Source organism: Lagenorhynchus albirostris, chromosome 21 (genome assembly GCF_949774975.1).
Source record: "Lagenorhynchus albirostris chromosome 21, mLagAlb1.1, whole genome shotgun sequence".
Taxonomy (NCBI): domain Eukaryota; kingdom Metazoa; phylum Chordata; class Mammalia; order Artiodactyla; family Delphinidae; genus Lagenorhynchus; species Lagenorhynchus albirostris.
Genome location: NC_083115.1, coordinates 1594376 through 1615232, shown reverse-complemented (window position 1 = coordinate 1615232; position 20857 = coordinate 1594376). Strand labels below are relative to the sequence as shown.

The 20857-nt window shown below is 42.2% G+C and overlaps 1 protein-coding gene across 14 annotated transcripts in view; it reads right to left on the bottom strand.

Moving 5' to 3' along the window:
- Nucleotides 1-20552, bottom strand: part of INTS10 (integrator complex subunit 10) — a 36853-nt gene extending 16301 nt beyond the window's left edge. For 3 of the 14 annotated variants that reach the window (XM_060136746.1, XM_060136753.1, XM_060136754.1), the window contains exons 1-11: nucleotides 20301-20543; nucleotides 19649-19716; nucleotides 18367-18470; nucleotides 16631-16770; nucleotides 14483-14564; nucleotides 13848-13988; nucleotides 13246-13417; nucleotides 12614-12783; nucleotides 11747-11880; nucleotides 9632-9706; nucleotides 822-975 (exon numbers count right to left, since the gene is read on the bottom strand). In XM_060136746.1, coding sequence (XP_059992729.1) covers nucleotides 822-975; nucleotides 9632-9706; nucleotides 11747-11880; nucleotides 12614-12783; nucleotides 13246-13417; nucleotides 13848-13988; nucleotides 14483-14564; nucleotides 16631-16770; nucleotides 18367-18470; nucleotides 19649-19716; nucleotides 20301-20429 — 1369 coding nt within the window. In that variant the 5' untranslated portion in view covers nucleotides 20430-20543. Of the gene's footprint in view, nucleotides 1-821; nucleotides 979-9631; nucleotides 9707-11746; nucleotides 11881-12613; nucleotides 12784-13245; nucleotides 13418-13847; nucleotides 13989-14482; nucleotides 14565-16630; nucleotides 16771-18366; nucleotides 18471-19648; nucleotides 20048-20300 lie in introns of those variants that run through there. The other 11 variants (XR_009538343.1, XM_060136747.1, XM_060136742.1 and 8 more) reach the window with 10 other exon arrangements.
- Nucleotides 20553-20857: the final 305 nt, after the last annotated feature.

Here is a 20857-nt window from a genome sequence, read left to right as displayed (position 1 = left end):
GTTAAAGTAATAAATATATGACACTAAGAGTTTCACTCATTTTTTTAAGTCGATTTATGCCTAAAGAAAAACATCCCCTCCAAAAGTCACATACCTGTTCACCATTCTAGATGTGACAAGGAGGAACTGGACGATGCAATGTTTACTTAGAAACTATGACATGACACATCAAACAAGGGGCCTGTATAGGCACGTGACAGGAGCAAGCCAGGGACAAATGTCCACTGGCCAGGAGGAAAGTAACGGCCTTGATCCCAAAGTACAGGAAAATATGCTGGTTAGCAGAGTGCTAGTGATTTCTGAGTAGTGTTGAAATACTCAGTAGTGTAAATATTATACAGAGGAAACTCCCTCTCATTTCTGTCTATGCTCAAAGCGGGCTTTCTGCAGTGTTTGGAATTTGGGCTTTCAAGCAACGGAGTCAAGTCAGGCATCACAGCACCACCTTCTGCAGCCTTAGTCACATGTGGCTGGAGGGGGCACAAAGCAGTGGGCAGAGCGACTAAAAGCACCAGACAAACCCAGCAAGAAAATGGCCAGCAATATAAATTTTAACAGAAAGATCAAACCCCCCCCTCCAAGTCCACCCCAACCCTGATTATAATACACCCCCAGTGCACGAGCTAAGAGGTAAATGGTTATTTGAATATTTATAACTGATTAGATTTCCTGCTCAAAAAAGAATCCTATGAAATGTGTGAACTACTGTAATCAATTTAATCAGCCGTTAGTGACGACATTTCGAGTAGAATAATGAACCTTTTCGGCATGATGATTTCCCATAAAAAATGAAATATCACAACAGGATGAGCATGCCTTACCCTTGTCAAGGAATTCCAGGGAATAGAGCAGCTCCCAGCTCTCTCTGGCCAGCTTAAAGCTTTCCAACACCTCGATGGAGTTAGCAAGTTCTGCCTTATTGACAACAATGTGACGATTCCTTCCTTTTGCTGAACAGTCTTCATCGTCTGAACTCTGCTTAGAGAATGTGAAGAACATGATTAAAGTTATAAAGATAGTCACTACTTAAACATTATTACATTTATTGTTGCCAATTCTGATTATTATATGAATTTCATATCAAAGGATACTATCATGAGTATAATACAATTCTTTTGAATTTAACAATTTAGCTTTAAAAAGTAACATAAAATTTTCATCCTTTCACAAGTTTGATAGTTACTTTTAAAATTAAGGTTTTCTGATGATAAATTCTAAGCTTGGGCTTCCCTGGTGGCGCAGTGGTTAAGAGTCCACCTGCCGATGCAGGCGACACGGGTTCGTGCCCCGGTCTGGGAAGATCCCACATGCCACGGAGCGGCTGGGCCCGTGAGCCATGGCCGCTGAGCCTGCGCGTCCGGAGCCTGTGCTCCGCAACGGGAGAGGCCACAACAGTGAGAGGCCCGCGTACCGCAAAAAAAAAAAAAAAAAAAATTCTAAGCTTATGTTGGTTTCAGAGTAAAGCTATAGAGTTAAAACTTCCAATAACGTTAAAAATATACCAATGTTATAAAAGCCAAAACTTACATTTTTACATTTAGGGATACAGCTTAATTAAGTAGCACCTGTTTTACAGTTTACTTTTTTCCAATAGGTGACATTTAATTTGCTTCCAAGAAACAGTTTGTTCTGTAGTGCCATAAAATTAAAGCCCGAGTCCTCTGAGAAATAATTAAGAGAAACTGTTACTTATCTTTTGTTCACTGCATATAACTTCTCCAATGGCCACCCAATGCAAGGTGTCTGGCCAGGAATTACATTTGTCTGCACTTACCCATTTTACTTTATAATAAACTTTCCTACATTTCTTGCTCTTCATCTCAAATAAAGCCAAAGAAAAGAGAGGGCCTCAGAGAAAGGCAACTATTGTAAATGCCACTGAGTATGGTCAGACTTTTTGCCAAAAACAAGTAAAGTCAAAAAAGCTCCATTTCACTTTATTTTCCTGAAAATTTCTTGAACCTTTTATTCCACCTACGTCATTTTTATTAATTAATTGACCCAAATTAAATTTTCCCTGCAGATTTTTACCCCACTAAGACTGTCTAAAAATATGTACAAATAAACACATCTATGAAACAGAAACAGACTCACAGACATAGAGAAGAGACTTGTGGTTGCCAAGGGTGGGAATAGGGGAGGGAAGAACTGGGAGTTTGTGATTAACAGATGCAAACTATTATATACAGAATGGATAAAAAACAAGATTCTACTGTATAGCACAGGGGACTATATTCAATAGCCTGTAATAAACCATAATGGAAAAGAATATGAAAAAGAATATGTATGTATAACTGAATCAATTTTCTGTACAGAAGAAATTAATATAACACTGTAAATCAACTGAATTTTTTAGATTCAATAAAATTTTTAAAAAATATGTAAAAATATTTCACCTAAAAGCTCCAATCCTCATAAACAAAACCAACAAACCTCTAGCCAGGTTCACCAAGAAGAAAAGAGAGGAACTAAATAAAATAAGAAATGAAAGAGGAGAAATAACAACCAATACTGGAGAAACAAAAAAAATCATAAGAGAGTACTATGAACACTTATATGCCAATGAAATGGACAACCTAGAAGAAATGGACAAGTTTCTAGAAACATACAGCCTGTCAAAACTTAATCAAGAAGAAACAGATACTCTGAACAGACCAATCACTAAAACAGAATCTGTAATTAAGAAAACTCCCCGTAAACAGAAGTCCAGGATGAGATGGCTTCACTGGGGAATTCTACCAAACACACAAAGAAGAACTCATACCAATCCTTCTCAAACTCTTCCAAAAGACTGAAGAGGAGGGAACACTCCCAAAGTCATTCTACGAAGCCACCATCACCCTGATACCAAACCAGACAAAGACACTACAAAAAAAGAAAATTACAGGTCAATATCTTTGATAAATATAGATGCAAAAGTCCTCAACAAAATATTAGCAAACTGAATCCAACAATACACAAAAATGATCATACACCCATGATCAAGTCAGATTCATTCCAGGGTCACAAGGATGGTTCAACATAACACTAATCAATCAATGTGATACACCATATTAACAGAAGAAAACACAAAAACCATATGATTATCTCAACAGATGCAGAAAAAGCATTTGATAAATCTCAACATCTGGACTTCCCAGATGGCGCAGTGGTTAAGAATCCGCCTGCCAATGCACAGGACACAGATTCGATCCCTGGTCCGGGAAGATCCCACATGGAGCAACTAAGCCTGTGCGCCACAACTACTGAAGCCTGCGCACCCTAGAGCCTGTGTGCCACAAATACTGAGCCCATGCGCTGCGACTACTGAAGCCCGTGCACTCTAGGGTCCACGTGCCGCAACTACTGAGGCTGCATGTTGCAACTACTGAGGCCCACACGCCTAGAGCCCATGCTCCACAACAAGAGAAGCCACCGCAATGAGAAGCCTGTGCACCGCAATGAAGAGTAGCCCCTGCTCACTGCAATTAGAGAAAGCCCTTGTGCAGCAATGAAGACCCAATGCAGCCAAAAAATAAATAAGAAAAAAAAAAACAAAACAAAACTCAACATCCATTCATGATGAAAGTTCTCACCAAAGTGGGAATGAACATATCTCAACATAATAAAACCACTTACGACAAACCCACAGCCAACATAATACTCAATGGTGAAAAGCTGAAAGCCTTCCCACTAAAATCTGCAACAAGACAAGGATGCCCACTCTTACCACTTCTATTCAACACAGTATTGGAAGTCCTAACCCAGCAATTAGACAAGAAAAAGAAATAAAATGTATCCAAATTGGAAAGGAAGAGGTAAAACTGTCATTGTATGCAGAAGAAATGATACTCTATATAGAAAAATCCTAAAGACTCCACACAAAAACTATTAGAACTAATAAATGAATTCAGCAAGGGAGCAGGATACAAGATAGATATACAAAAATCTGTTACATTTCTTCACATTAACAATGAAATATCGGAAAGTAAAAAAAAAAAAATAATCCCATTTAAAATCAGGTCAAAAAATAAATAAACCTAGGAATAAACCTAATCAAGGAGGTGAAAGACCTATATGCTGAGAACTCTAAAACACTGATAAAGGAAACTGAAGATGATTCAAAGAAATGGAAAGGTATCCCATGCTCTTGAAATGGAATAATTAATATTGTTAAAATGGCCATACTACCAAAAGCAATCTACAGATTTAATGTGATCCTTTATCAAATTACCTATGACATTTTTCAAACAGCTAAAACAAATAATCCTAAAATTTACATGGAACCACAAAAGAACTAGAATTGCCAAAGTAATTCTCAGGAAAAAGAACAAAGCTGGAGGCATAACCCTCCCAGACTTCGGACAATACTACAAAGCTATAGTAATCAAAATAGCATGGTATTGGCACAAAAACAGACATACAGATCAATGGAACAGAATAGAGACCAGAAATAAACCCACACACCTCTGGTCAATTAATCTTCAACAGAGGAGGCAAGAATATACAATGGAGAAAAGACAGTCTCTTCAGCAAGTGGTTCTGGGAAAGCTGGACAGCCGCATGCAAATTAATGAAATTACAACACTCCCTCAAACCATACACAAAAATAAACTCAAAATGGCCTAAAGACTTATATATAAAACATGACACCATAAAACACCTATAAGAGAACATAGGCAAAACATTCTCAGACATTAATCATAGTAGTATTTTCTTAGATCAGTCTCCCAAGGCAAAAGAAATAAAAACAAAAACAAACAAATGGCACCTAATTAAACTTATAAGCTTTTGCTCAGCAAAGAAACTCATAGGAATGCAAGAGATTTCTGTGCATCAATTTTGTATCCTGCTACTTTACCAAATTCATTGATTAGATCTAGTAGTATTCTGGTAGCATCTTTTCTTTTTGTTTTGTTTTGTTTCTTGTTTTTTTGTTATTGGCGGCATTGGGTCTTCGTTGCTGCACACGGGCTTTCTCTAGTTGAGGTGAGCGGGGGCTACTCTTCATTGTGGTGTGGAGGCTTCTCACTGCGGTGATTTCTCTTGTTGCAGAGCACAGGCTCTAGGTGTGCGGGCTTCAGCAGTTGTGGCTGGCGGGCTCTAGAGTGCAGGCTCAGTAGTTGTGGCGCATGGGCTTAGCTGCTCCGCAGCATGTGGGTTCTTCCCAGACCAGGGCTCGAACCCGTGTCCCCTGCATTGGCAGGCATATTCTTAACCATTGCGCCACCAGGGAAGCCCTCTGGTAGCATCTTCATGATTCTCTATGTATAATGTCATGTCATCTACAAACAGTGACAGTTTTACTTCTTCTTTTACGATTTGGATTCCTTTTATTTCTTTTTCTTCTCTGACTGCTGTGGCTAAAACTTCCAAAACTATGTTGAATAATAGTGGTGAGAGTGGGCAACCTTGTCTTGTGCCTGATCTTAGAGGAAATGGTTTCAGTTTTTCACCACTGAGAACGATGTTGGCTGTGGGTTTGTTGTATATGGCCTTTATTATGTTGAGGTAGGTTCCCTCTATGCCTACTTTCTGGAAGGTTTTTATCATAAATTGGTGTTGAATTTTGTCAAAAGCTTTTTCTGCATCTATTAAGATTATCATATGGTTTTTATCCTTCAGTTTCTTAATATGGCGTATCACATTGTTTGATTTGCATAGCAGTATACAAAATTAATGCACAGAAATCTCTTGCATTCCTATACACTAATGATGAAAAATATGAAAGTGAAATCAAGAAAACACTCCCATTTACCACTGCAACAAAAAGAATAAAATACCTAGGAATAAACCTACCTAAGGAGACAAAAGACCTATATGCAGAAAACTATAAGACACTGATGAAAGAAATTAAAGACAATACAAACAGATGGAGAGATATACCATGTTCTTGGATTGGAAGAATCAATGTTGTGAAAATGACTATACTACCCAAAGCGATCTACAGATTCAATGCAATCCCTATAAACTACCAATGGCATTTTTCACAGAAGTAGAACAAAAAATTTCACAATTTGTATGGAAACACAAAAGACCCCGAGTAGCCAAAGCAATCTTGAGAAAGAAAAATGGAGCTGGAGTAATCAGACTCCCTGACTTCAGACTATACTACAAAGCTACAGTAATCAAGACAGTATGGTACTGGCACAAAAACAGAAAGATAGATCAATGGAACAGGACAGAAAGCCCAGAGGTAAACCCATACACATATGGTCGCCTTCTCTTTGATAAAGGCGGCAAGAATATACAATGGAAGAAAGACAGGCTCTTCAATAAGTGGTGCTGGGAAAACTGGACAGCTACATGTAAAAGAATAAAATTAGAATACTCCCTAACACCGTAAACAAAAACAAACTCAAAATGGATTAATGACCTAAATGTAGGGTCAGACACTATAAAACTCTTCAAGGAAAACATAGGCAGAACACTCTACGACATAAATCACAGCAAGATCCTTTTTGACCCACCTCCTAGAGAAATGGAAATAAAAACAAAAATAAACAAATGGTACCTAATGAAACTTAAAAGCTTTTGCACAGCAAAGGAAACCATAAACAAGACCAAAAGACAACCCTCATAATGGGAGAAAATATTTGTAAACAAAGCAACTGACAAAGGATTAATCTCCAAAATTTACAAGCAGCTCATGCAGCTCAATATCAAAAAAACAAACAACCCAATCCAAAAATGGGCAGAAGACCTAAATAGACATTTCTCCAAAGAAGATATACAGACTGCCAACAAACACATGAAAGGATGCTCAACATCATTAACCATTAGAGAAATGCAAATCAAAACTACAATGAGGTATCACCTCACACCAGTCAGAATGGCCATCATCAAAAAATCTACAAACAATAAATGCTGGAGGAGGTATGGAGAAAAGGGAACCCCTCTTGCACTGTTGGTGGGAATGTAAATTGATACAGCCACTATGGAGAACAGTATGGAGGTTCCTTAAAAATTTAAAAATAGAACTACCATATGACCCAGCAATCCCACTACTGGGCATATATCCTGAGAAAACCATAATTCAAAGAGTCATGTACCACAATGTTCATTGCAGCGCTATTTACAATAGCCAGGACATGGAAGCAACCTAAATGTCCACTGACAGGTGAATGGATAAAGAAGATGTGGCACACATATACACTGGAATATTACTCAGCCATAAAAAGAAATGAAATTGAGTTATTTGTAGTGAGGTGGATGGACCTAGAGTCTGTCCTACAGAGTGAAGTAAGTCAGAGTGAAAAACAAATACCATATGGTAACACATACATATGGAATCTAAAAAAAAAAAAAGTGGTTCTGAAGAACCTAGAGGCAGGACAGCAATAAAGACGCAGACGTAGAGAACAAACTTGAGGACACGGGGAGGGGGAAGCATAAGCTGGGACGAAATGAGAGAGTGGCATGGACACATATACACTACCAAATGTAAAACAGATAGCTAGTGGGAAGCTGCTGCATAGCACAGGGAGATCAGCTCGTACTCTGTGACCACCTAGAGTGGTGGGGTAGGGAGGATGGGAGGGAGAGATGCAAGAGGAAGGGGATATGGGGATATATGTATATGTACAGCTGAATCACTTTGTTATACAGCAGCAAGTAACACACCATTGTAAAGCAATTATACTCCAGTAAAGATGTTTAAAAAAAAAAGAAAATCATAAGCAAAACGAACAGACAACCAATGGACTGGGAGAAAATATTTGCAAACAATGCGACCAACAAGGGATTAATTTCCAAAATATACAGACAGCTCATGCAGCTCAATATCAAAGAAACAAACAACCCAATCAAAAAATGGGCAGAAGACCTACACAGACATTTTTCCAAAGAGGACAAACAGATGGCAACAGGCACGTGAAAAGATGCTCAACAACACTAATTATTTGAGAAATGCAAATCAAAACTACAATGAGGTATCACCTCACACTGGTCAAGATGGCCATCATTAAAAAGTGTACAAATAATAAACATTGGAGAGGGTGTGCAGCAAAGGGAACCCTCCTGCGCTGTTGGTGGGAATGTAAATTGGTGCAGCCACTATGGAGAACAGTATGGAGGTTCCTTAAAAAACTAAAAGTAGAGCTACCATATGATCCATCAATCCCACTCCTGGGTATATATGTGGAAAAGACAAAAAGTCTAATTGGAAAAGATACATGCACCCCAATCTTCATAGCAGCACTATTCACAATGGTCAAGACATGGAAACAACCCAAGTGTCCATCAACAGATGACTGGATAAAGAAGATGTGGTATATATGTACAATGGACTACTCAGCCACAAAAAACAATGAAATAATGCCATTTGCAGGACCAATGGATGGACTTATTATACTAAGTGAAGTAAGTCAGAGAAAGACAAATATTATATGATATGACTTGTATGTAGAATCTAAAAAAGACACAAATAAACTTATTTACAAAACAGAAACAAACACAGATGTAAAAAACAAACTAATGGTGACCAAGGGGAAAGGGGGGGCGGGGGGAGATAAACTAGGAGTATGGGATTAATAGATAAAAACTACTATATATAAAATAGATAACCAACAAGGACCTACTGCACAGCACAGGGAACTATATTTAATATCTTGTAATAACGTAGAATAGAAAAGAATCTGAAGTTGTACACCTGAAACTAACACAACATTGTAAAACAACTATAGTTAAAACAAACATAAAAAGCTCCAATCCTCAAGCTAAACTCAGAAAAAATTGGCACCTCCCTCCCACTACCTCCCCGTCCCACCCTAGTTAGCTTCATATTCTTATCCCCTTAGTAATGACACACACCCCAATTCCTTTCAAAACCAAAACCCATCTGTCAGGCATCTTAGCTCATTGGGGCCACATGTGGGCCACACGTGGGCCATCTAGTGAGATACAGTAATAGGAATGGTGTGTTCATCGCTGTGGCAACTCATGGAACATATTCCTGCCTCAAAATGAGATCAGGAGTTTCTGGAAGGGCCTCAGATGTGGTGGGGATAGTGTGGAGTTCCAAACAGTCTGTAAAATTTCGAGAAATTGATTTCGAAATACAGTAATGCACTCTGAGGCTCTGCAGGGATGCTCTGAAGCAGGAGTCTTGACCTCAGGGAAGGTACACGAGTGTACGTGGTGGAACACCCTGCCCACAGGGAAGACTGCCCCCGGCTCCAGCTGCCTGGCAGGCACTTAGGCTGCGGGGAGAATGTCCACCCCACTGCAGGGGTGGGCCTCCACAAGGGCCAGCATTATCAGAGACACCAATTATTAAAGGGAAGTCAGACATCTGGATAGTGAGAGAAAGCTTCCAAGTTTTAGGTGCTAGGTTAGTAAAAACAAAACAAAACAAAACACTACGAGTAAAACAAGACAGGTCTGTGAGCTGAGCTCATGGGCCACCAGGTATGTCCCTTGCCACAATGGGACAAACAGACCTGGCTGGACCTGCACTGGGTGGGGCAGGCAGTGGGACGGAGACCCCAGACTGCCTGGAGGGTCAGAGCATGAGAGCAGAGCCTGCTAGACGGCACACGACGAGTGAAGGATGGAAGGAGGAACGGATGGGCCAGAGGCTACACAGCTGTACCACTGCCCGGACCCACACCCGGGAGGGCATGTGTGAATCCCCTCGCGCACCAGAGCTCACCGAAGGCCTGCTGGGGTGCAGGCACCGTTCAGATGGATGCCCAGACACTGCCACTGGCCCCGTGGAGCTTGTACTCTGGTGAAGGGACACGGACAGCAAACCAACCAACCAAGAAAGAATGAAAAATAAACTGCAATAAGGGCTATGCAGAATTAAGATACAGTAATAAAAAGAGAAAACTGATGGCCATTTGGAGGCAGCCTCCGGGAGAGAGCTCAGCTCTGGGCTGAGCACTGCCCGATGGGACCCAGCCAGGCACAGAAAGGCACTCCGCCCCAGTGCATGGCTATGAGCTGCGCCGGGGCCCGGGCAGGAGCAGCGGCAGCCAGTGTGTCTGCAGCACCGAGGGCGGCTCAGTGCATGCTCTGAAGCCAAAGGAAAGAGTCTGGATTTTATTCTTAGAGTGATGCGGAGCCGTCAGAGGCAGAAGCCATGTCTTACTCACATTGTAAAAAGGTCACTAAGGCTGCTGGGGAGAGGAGAGATTGTGGGAGGCAAGAGTGCGAGCAGGGAGCCAGGATGATGACTCGGGTGAGCCGGGGCAGAGGCCGCGGTGCCTGGACAGGGAGGGGGTGGAGAGAAACTCAGGGCGCGGCTACGCTACATACACTGAATGACAGGCCACTGCTTTTCATTGAGACTAGGGACACACAACCTACCACCTACGTGGGTGGGAGAGGTGTCTGTGGTCTTACTGTGCAACCACACACCCTCAGAAAGCAGAAGGGAGAGCTGACAAGAGCTACCCCGCCTGGGAATGTCAGGAAAGAACGAAAGAGCAGACAGAGGGCATCTGGGAAAGCCTGGTTAGCACGGAGATCTCAGCCTGGGGTTCAGGGTTGGGCTTCAAAGCAAAATTGTGCATGTTGAGCATTTTTCTGTGGAAGGAAACAAACCAGTTTTTCAGAACTAGTTAATACCCTTACACGCACATTCAGAATGGGCCACGTCTTCCCACTCCAAACCATTTCATACTCCAGAGCCTTGGAGACATCAGATTAAACTGATTTTCAGACCTGTCTCTCATCAAGCCAGGGTCTCGTTAAATGTTACCCAAGGGCTGAAGAAGAGCATGTTAAGAAACTGAAAGGTGGAGAGAAGAGGGGACAGAAGTTGGGTGAGACTCCTGGCTGCCCTCACACTTCCACCAGAAGAGGGGCTGGCACGCTATGCCCTGCAGGACAAACCCTGCTGTCTCCCACTGTCTGTGGCTATTTCTGCACTTTAGGAGCAGAGCTGAGTATCTGCAATGGAGACGCATGGCCTGCAAAGCCTGAAACATTCACCACCCAGCATTTTACAGGACAAAGTTTGCTGAGACCTGACCGAGAGCATCCCCACTGTCACATTACATGACGGGCCTCCACAAAAGTGCTCCTTGAAAGAAAGGATTCCTCTGCTTAAAAAGAGTTCGAAAATCAGCGCTGGGCACTGGCTTGCCAGCAGGCCAGACCAGAAGACTGATGGTTCACTCTCTGGTTTCCTGCATCTTTGTGCAAGCTGCCCCTTCTTAACAAAATCTACTTCCCAATTCCAAACAACAAAACCCTACGAGGCTGGCGTCAAATGCCAACCTCCTTCATGGGACCTTTCCAACATCTCCCCTGGGGTTATGACTTCCTACCCCGATGGCTAAGAACTCCCCGTTCGGCGGCCAGTGCCCCTCGGCACCCCGCTCTATATGTCCAAGGTAGTTTATTTGGTTTTGCCTTTTAAATTTAATCGATGGCACTAAGTCAAACAGGTATAAACGACTTATACCAGGGCTCCTCAGCCTCCACTAGCGGCCTTTGGGGCTGGATAACGCTTTGCTGTGGGGCTCTCCTTGTGCACAGGAGCATGTTTAACAGCATCCCTGGCCTCCGTTCACTAGGTACTAACAGTAATCCCTCCCCACTGAGCCATGACCATCAGAAATGCCCTCGGACACTGTCAAATAACCCAGGGGGCAAAATCACCTCTAGTGGAGAACCACTGGTTTTATATAGTAATTATATTTTATAATTAAAAGACCCAAGCTTTATCAATTTAGCTCCAGAGCCATGTTTTACAAAGATTCATTTCTAGCAAACCATAAACATATAATCTGTTAACAATTATATCTGAAAGAATTACCATGGTTTTTTCTCTTCCCTCAGCTAGTTTCCTCTTTTTATGTATGTGTTTATTGCGATCGATCTCTACATCACCGTATACATTTGATATGTCCTCCAGAAGAACCAGTGGAACTTGGCTAGGGGCATTAGGACCTGTGGATGGAGGGAAAACACCAACACTTAAAAATGCAGCAGGGAAACAGTACTTAATATCAGGTGGAAATTTACTCAAACATCGTGTGAAAATACGTTCAGTATCATCCCAGCTAGGTAAACAAATAAGTATACATATACAGAAATGAAAAACTGTACAGATATAAACCAAATTGTTAATAAAGGTTCTTTCTCAGTGGTGGACAATTTTTTACAATGATCACGAAGCATAAAATTACCAAAAAAAGAAAAACTACCAAGTCACACATACACACATACATTATTGTTATAAATTCCAAACAAATCTAAATATATGAAACACTATAGTCAATACACAAAAATGAGAGCTGCATTATACTGGAAGTATTGTGGGTGATCTCACCCTGTAGTTTTCCTGTTTTTCACATTCTCTAGAATTTATATGCATACATCTTATTTTAAAAATCTTTGTCTGTTGAGAAGCCATTGTGAAATCTACTTCAGTACTTAGCTACATCTGCTGCTTTTTTAAAAGAGGCATTCAATATCTGTAGTTTCACAGTACCACTACATCCTTTGATATATAAGTTTTTAATGAAAACTTTCTTACATAAAAATCAACAACTAATGAAAGCTCTGGCATCACCCCGCAATTACTTGGATCCAAGAACAATGTTAAGGTAAACATTTTCATCTTCCTCACCACCCACAATGAGGCCAGTATTTTGAGACACTCTAAAATTCTTCAACCAACCTTGGAATAGAGACGGCTGTATGCTGTTGACATACTGAAATGCATTCTTAAAGAAGACCAACATAGTGGAATAAACCACTTGGTTTTTATATTTTGCATGAGCTTCGTTATCAAAGTTGTTCATGTATCTGCAGAGATCCTTCATTCTATGCAAAATATCACCATAGCTTCTGAAAGGTGAAGGACAATAAAAATTATTTAATTACTCTGGGCTTGTCAGCAAAAGGTCTACCAGAGAAAAGCCCCAATAGAACCATTACAACTACCAAATGTGGCTCTAGGCATGTAAAACTATTCTTCATTGTCTGCATACGGATGCAAATTCCTCTTCCGAATTAGAGCAGCAACAGGCCAAGAGTTCATGACACAAACATGCCAAGTAGCTTCTCTTTCCTCTAAACACCAAGGAGTTCTTCAAACTCAATATCATCTTAAGAGTTCATACTCCCGTTGGGAATCTTTTAATAAAGTGAAAAACCACACTCTTTTGCATAAATACTGAGTGTTACAGAATTTGCCCAGACAGAGGTGTCCCTATACATTATATGCTTTTAGAAAAAAGTATTTTGTTTTATAGAGAGTATGCTATCAAAAGATTTGTTATGCAATCTTAGAAATGAACAGTTTTGTACCGTCTTCCTTTATCCATCTGCCAGTCACATCTCATTCCAACAACATTCAAAATCTTAAACAACCTCTCCCAAGGGTCCACGATCTGGGATGATTTTTCAGTCAGCCCCTCTATTATGTACTTCTGAGAGCTACGTTTGCTCGGTGACATTAAATCAGACGTTTCCTGGGTACCTGAGATGTGAACAAAAAGTAGTTTACAATTACCATTACTACTTACTATTTATGCAGTACTTTATAGAGAAAAAACGTCTAACTCCCCATGCAAGAGGCAAGAACACAGAACTTCAACATGTTGTGTGTTTTATTCAAAGACCCACCACTGGCCCCTGGTAGAGTAGGAAGGGACCTTTGAGCTGTGGTTAACGTATGAAGCTAACCTTACAGTTCAGCAGGTTCACTGCTTCAATCGAGGGGTAAAACTGGCTCCAGAGAAGTCTCATCTCTTAACTGTAGTGTTTTTTTCTAGGAACCATCTTTTAGCAAGACTATCAAACTGGTATGTATCCAGAGGAGAATAATCAGAATGTTGAGGGATTTCTGAGCTTGAAATTTTACAAAGTAAGAAATACAATAAAATAAACTGCAGGTTATTCCCACTTACCTTGATGCTGACTCTCTATTTGAGTAGACCTAGTGACATAATTGATATAAAATTCAGCTGCTTTGTTCAAGTACTTATACAACAAATTGGCGGGCAACCGAACATCATGGTTGTTAATTATTAGAGGAAGGACATCACACACTGTTGAAGAGGGAAAATGAGGAAAAACCGATTAAGCTGTTTGTCTACTCTAGGGTTCTGGCAAAAACAAAATTTATTTTAGAGTTCACTTAATGTAGTACCTGAAATATATAGGCAAAAAAGAAACCCCTTATGGCAAATTTATTTAAAAAATGCAGTGCAGAGGGACACCAGTGGATGGAGTCAGGAAGGAAACACACAGGCAGATTCCACATTATGAGTGATGTTTGGGTGGAAATTCAGGTGTTTATTAGTATGCCTCATACTCAAATACATGGTTACACATATTCTTTCAGAAGTATCAACTATTACATAATAAAAATTTAGGAGTTGTTTAAAATGCTTTCTGAACTGAAAAAATAAACACGGATTTAAATCCCATAATATGAAGAGTTCCTCTGCTTTCCACAAATGACCTTATTTCTGAAATGACACTTACCCCCAGCATATTCTACTTAGCATAAGGAATGAATACAAAATGTAATTTTTCTTACCAAATAATTTTCTAAAGCAGTTAACAGGAGATTCTTGCTCTTCAATAGTTTCAGCCTCCAACAGTGCCTCCCCAAGGCCAACCTGTTTCAAAATACAATTAATCATCTGCGTTAAGTTTCAGATGTCAGAATTACATGAATAAACACCATATTTGATTTACCACATAGTTTGTATATTCAAACTTACCCAAGAAACAAATATTATCATTTTAAAGACTAGAAAACAAAAGAATGCATCAGCAACACCACCCAGAAGGGAACCCTACATTCACCTGACCACAGACCACTCTGTCTTGGTTATTCTCCCCTGAACTAGTAAAATTAAAATGTCTAAGAAACTTAATGGAAGCACTGGAGCTAGTTTGATAATACAGATGTAGAGATTTTTCTAAGAAATGTAGAAACTAACTTTATTCTCTACATCAAGATGTATCATGTAGACAAAACAACATTTTCAAGAGTTGCCGGGAGTAGTCAGTCATACAGCCTGGACTAGGTCGGACACAACTGTTTGAGAAGGCCACCTTCCCATTACTGATGCCCTAGCCTAGTAGAAAGCTGGCTTCTCCAAATCCACCAACACCTGCATCATCTTCCTTGCAACCACCTGGGGATGCATGGGGTGGGGGGAGAGGGGAACCATGTAAACAATTACATGAGACAGAAAGTTAAAAGAGTAATCGTCAGGGAGGACACCAGGTTGAACAGCATCCCCCCAAAATTCACGTCCACTCAGAACCTCAGAATGTGACCTCATATATTTTTTTATCTTATAAAAAAGGTCTTCGTGGGACTTCCCTGGTGGTGCAGTGGTTAAGAATCCACCTGCCAATTCAGGGGACACGGGTTCGAGCCCTGGGCCGGGAAGATCCCACATGCCGCCGAGCAACTAAGCCCGTGTATCACAACTACCGAGCCTGTGCTCTAGAGCCCGCGAGCCACAACTACAGAGCCCACATGCTACAACTAATGAAGCCTGCATGCCTAGAGCCTGTGCTCCGCGGCAAGAGAAGCCACCGCAGTGAGAAGCCCGCGCACCGCAATGAAGAGTAGCCCCCGCTCGCCGCAACTAGAGAAAGCCTGTGCGCAGCAAAGAAGACCCAACGCAGCCAAAAAAAAAAGGTCTTCTTAGAAGTCATACTGGATCAGGGTGGGTCCTAAATCCAATGACTGGTATCTTTATAAGAAGGTCATGTAAAGACACAGGGACACAGACCACAAAGAAGGCCACGTGACAACAGAGGCAGAAACTGAGAGATGAAGCTGCAAGCCAAAGAATGACAAGGATCGCTGGTGCCCCAGAAGCCAGGATGAGGTGAGCAGGAGTCCTCCCCAGAGCCTTCACAGGGAGCACGGCCCTGCCCATACCTTGCTTTTGGGCTTCGAGCTTCCAGAATTGTGAAAGAATAAACTTCTGTTGTTTTAAGGCACCCAGTTTCTGGTATTTTGTTACGGCGGTCCTTGAAACTAATATACGGACGTACAGAGAAGGTTAACTGGGGCCAGCAGCCAGAAAAGTGGAGCCAGAAAGAATAAGCCAAAGAGGTTGAATTAAGAAAGTTAAAGATTTGAATCCCACTTCTCCGTTACTGGCTACGGGAAGTGACTAACATATATGTAAAGTAGGATGCTGTCTACCTCAACGGATCTAAGGAGTATAGAAGGACCTACTGAACACCGACCAATGCCTGCCAGTAGTAGCACTCAATAATAATTAGAGATATGAGGAAAGGGCAGAGTAGAGGGAAAACAGTGACCATATGGCAAAAGCATATGAAAAACGTTAAGAATACAAACTATCGCTCTCCTTTAAATTCAAACACACTGTTCAATACAATGAAACAGATTATTTTTTAAAACTTTAGTGAACTTCACAAATTGAAGATAAGTTGCACTGTCAAGGCTTGGTAATTGTTTCCTCACACTGGTAACACAACTCCTACTGGATATTCATAGAGTTTGGTAACAGTGACACCCTTTTAGCTTTACTGACAAAAATTCCTTGATTTGAATTCAATCTTATCTGGTACTCCTCAGAATTAGAATAATCTACTTTAGAATAATACACACTGTAGCTCTTAAACATACTCGTGAGTCCACTGATCAATTTTATACTCTTTTATGAAAAAGGAAAGGATCAAATCTTACCCCATGCTGTACCACCGTTTCAGGGAATCGTCTCAAAAGTAGAAGCAACATTTCTGATCGTTCCAAAGTGTTGAAGCATTGTTCCGTAACCTTTAGTAACATTTCACACTGGACCCGACCAGGAAGAGTTTCAAATAAACCTGTATATAACATATTTCACTTTTAAAAGTTTCTTTCAGAAAGAAAATACGGAAGCAAAAGTGGAAATAAGGCATCATCATGTACAGAATGGTATATACTAAGTGAAGAATCACTATTGTTGGAGTTCACCTACAACCTGGAAGGCTTTGGGGTCAGATATTATTGGGCATAAGATATTTGCTGAATGACGATAAAACCTTTGGAGGCCTTATTGGATCTAGAAGAGAAGAATGATGTCTGGGAAGGGTCACAGCAGTGTTTGCTGCTGACTGAGATAAAAAACACTCACTTAAGTTGAAATGACCTAAACAATCTACTTTCTTTTTTATCCAAAATCTGAAATACTGGATTGGCTATAGCAACCAACACAGAGTGAAGGTTAATGAGAAAGGTCATAAATTACTAAAAGTTTCTCTCCTGTTCTGTGGAGATCTGTCTAATCTACAGATGTTTTATGATTACTGTAGAACTTGTTAAAATATATTCAGTTTCCCAGGCTAACTGATAAATCCACATCCTTTAAGAAAGTTTAAAGGGTTCTAAGCATATGCTCAAGGGATCAAGTGACATCATTTGTACAGGCTTCAGTTGCCAAGAACAAAACATGCATATGGGTACCAATACCACAGATGTGACTTTTTTGTGAAATTACTACACAGAACTTGGTATTCCAGAGGTTTTAAAAAGAATTATATGTTTTTTATTATAATATAATTCTACTTGGAAACATTTTGGTATATCTACAACTGTATTATATGAGATAGCACCATCATTATGTTCTAATAACAGTAAAAAGAATGATCACTTTCTAGATATTTCTGTTTTTCAGAAAATTATTATTTTTAAAATTAACAGCTCAATAAAACTGCATCTTATTGGGTTCACAGTTGTGAGTCACTTTTACTATGGTGAAATAATTGCTAGTATTTTTACCCAAGTAGGCAAAACTTCCAAAATATAATTACTTTTAATCTCATGCAGACATTTTATAAAAATTAGATGAATTATCTTCTTTTACATTTTTGCTTCTAATTTTATAAATTATGTATATTGCTAGAGTATGTAGCATAAAACACATTATTATATCTTATCTCTGATATCTTAATGATAGCTTTAATACCTTAGCTATTTATCGATGTTGATAATTTTATTTTTTACATCTTTATTGGAGTATAACTGCTTTACAACGTTGTGCTAGTTTCTGCTGTACAACAAAGTGAATCAGCTATACGTATACATATATCCCCATATCCCCTCCCTCTTGCTTCTCCCTCCCACCCTCCCTATCCCACCCCTCTAGGTGGTCACAAAGCTGATCTCCCTGTGCTGTGTAGCAGCTTCCCACTAGCTATTTTACATTTGGTAGTGCATATATGTCAGTGCTACTCTCTCACTTTGTTCATCTTCTCCTTTCCCCCTGTGTCCTCAAGTCTGTTCTCTACGCCTGTGTCTTTATTCCTGTCCTGCCACTAGGTTCATCAGAACCATTTTTTTTAGATTCCATATACATGCGTTAGCATACGGTATTTGTATTTCTCTTTCTGACTTACAGAAGTAGTAATTTATACACCAGTAAGTTATCATTTTATTCTTACTTCTTAAAAATTGGGTTTGTTTATCCTGTGAATCGTTTCTTAATGCTGATGTAATAATGCTGATTTCTCTCCACACCACGGGCTGATCTGGGAAATTCACAAACCTATTTTTAAAATGAATGCATTAAATTAAAATGTCAGATTCTAAATAGTATCCAAAAAAGAAAGTAAAACGCTAGCATCAGAGAAAAACACATTTTACTATATTCCAAGTGAATACATAGATGTACCAAAACAAACTGAAATAAAGATATAAAAATAAAAACTAACAAAAATGAGGGTACTCACAAAAGTCTTTAGTTTTTTTTAATAAGTGAAAAGACAAGTGTCCATAATATGCAAAACACTACTAAACGGCAAACAAGAAAAAAAAAACTCCCCAAAGAAAAAAATGGGCAAAGGTAAATCACAGAAAAAATACAAACAGCCAAATATTTGAAAAGATACTCAGTCTTATTAGTAATACAGCAAACACAAATCTTTAAAAAATAGCAAGATATTGCCTTCTCCTACAGCACCGGCAAAAATTGACAGCTGAGGGAAAGACGGATAATATCCAATGCTGGCGAAGGTGTGGGAAAACAGGCACTCAAAGACGGTCAGTGGAGATGTAAACTGAACAGTACTTTTTGGAGAGTAATCTGACAGTGCATCGAAATTTAAAATGCGCATACCCTTCGACTAGGAAAACCTACTCTAAGAATCTACTCTACAGAAAAACACCCAAATGTGAGTACAAAACTGCTTTCTGACACTCTGAATATAATTTCAAACAACTGGAAACTACCTAAATGTCCGCCGACAAAAGAGGGCTGAAACGCTATGCAGACAGGAGAAAGAACCAAGTAGATCCCTACATGCTGGCCTGGAAAGAGCCCCATCACAGTGGGTGTGCAGTAGGCGCTCACCGCTGCAACTCCTCCCCCAGAACCTACTGATGCGTCCTGGGCCGTACATGCACACAGACACACACACTCCTGAATTCGGGCCGAGGTTAGGAGGGACTTCCACTGATTATTCTTTATACTTCAGTACCGTCGCAACTTCTGCGAGGAGCCTGTATTACGTTATTCCCAAAGTAAAATAAATGATTGAATGGAAGAGCTGTAACAAGAATAAAACCTAAGAAGACTTCCCTGCAGTTAACGGAAGGCCTAGACCACTACCAAGTTAAGCTTTAGGTGCCGGACACGCAGATGAACTTGAGGACCTTCCCCCAACTCCCTCTGCCACAGACAGAACGGAAACCTCCCGAGAGGTGCGGGGCGGCGTCCCCACTCACATGTCGTAGAGCAGCCTCCCGGCGGTGGCCGTCCGCTCAGCGTTCCGCTCGATGGTGTACATCTCATACTGCAACACGGGCCGGGGCCGCGTCAGGCCCTCCGCCCGGCCGGCCCGGCTCACCCCACCGCCCCGGAGGTCCCAGGGTCGGGCATCACGTGCTGACGGAGCCTCAGGGCTCGCGCCGCGCGGCCCCGGAGCCCCGGATTAGCGCAGGCACGTCTCCGGCGGCCAGCGGGGCTTCTGACTATCCCGGACGGCAACGCGGTGCAGGTCTATGCCGTTCGCGTCACTCGGATGCCTTTATCAACCGCGGGGCCCGCAGATGCGCGGTATTGGTCCCCTCACACAGCCGCAGCCCGGAGCTGGCGCCTGTGTTCACTACACTGCACCCCAGCTCCCTCCCACGGGGACCTAGAACACCCCACCCCGCCCCTGCCCCCGCCACTACCCGCGCCCACGCGGCTGCCGTCCGGACCCACGAGCCGGCGGGCGGCCTTCCCAGGCGGCGCGAAGCGCTGTCCCGACCGCCAAGAGGGTAACGCTCCCGTCGCCCCGACCCGGAGCGGGGCCCGGGGTCCCCTGGGCCGGGCTTGCTGGGGGCTCAGGGAAGCGGGGAGGAGCGCCCCACCTGCGCCCCCGCCCGGCCTCACCTGGATGTTGAAGTCTGCGGGGTAGAGGCTGCGGGCCGTGATCAGCCAAGCCTTGGCGGCCCACAGGTCCTGCTGCACCAGCTCGCGGGCTCGCTGCACCAGGAACTCGCAGTCGCCCTGGGCCGACATGACGCGGGAGGCCTCAGGCGGCCTGAGGCTGCCGGACCTTCCGGCTGGGGGACGCCGCGGACCTCGCCGCCGCGGCCCGTGCTGCCGCCGCCGCCGCCGCCACCGCCGCGGACGCTACTGCGCAAGTCCGGGGTCGCGCGGCAGCCGCAGGGTGGATCCGGGAGGGCTTCCGGGCTTCGCGAGTAGCCTCCTCCCGGGCACTCTGCGCCTCTGCCCGGCGGCTTCCTCCTCTGGGGACCTAGTGCGTTCGTCACGGCTCTTCCAGGTCGCCTCCAAGACGCGGAGGAGCGGATTCTCACCCTGCTCGGGAGCGACCCTGGTGCAGCCAGGGAGCATGCGCGGAGCCCGGTCCTGGCGGCGCCGGGGAGCCGGGTGGTCAGTCTTGGCTGGGCAGCCGGGGGCCGGGCGGGGAAGACGCTGGAGGAGGG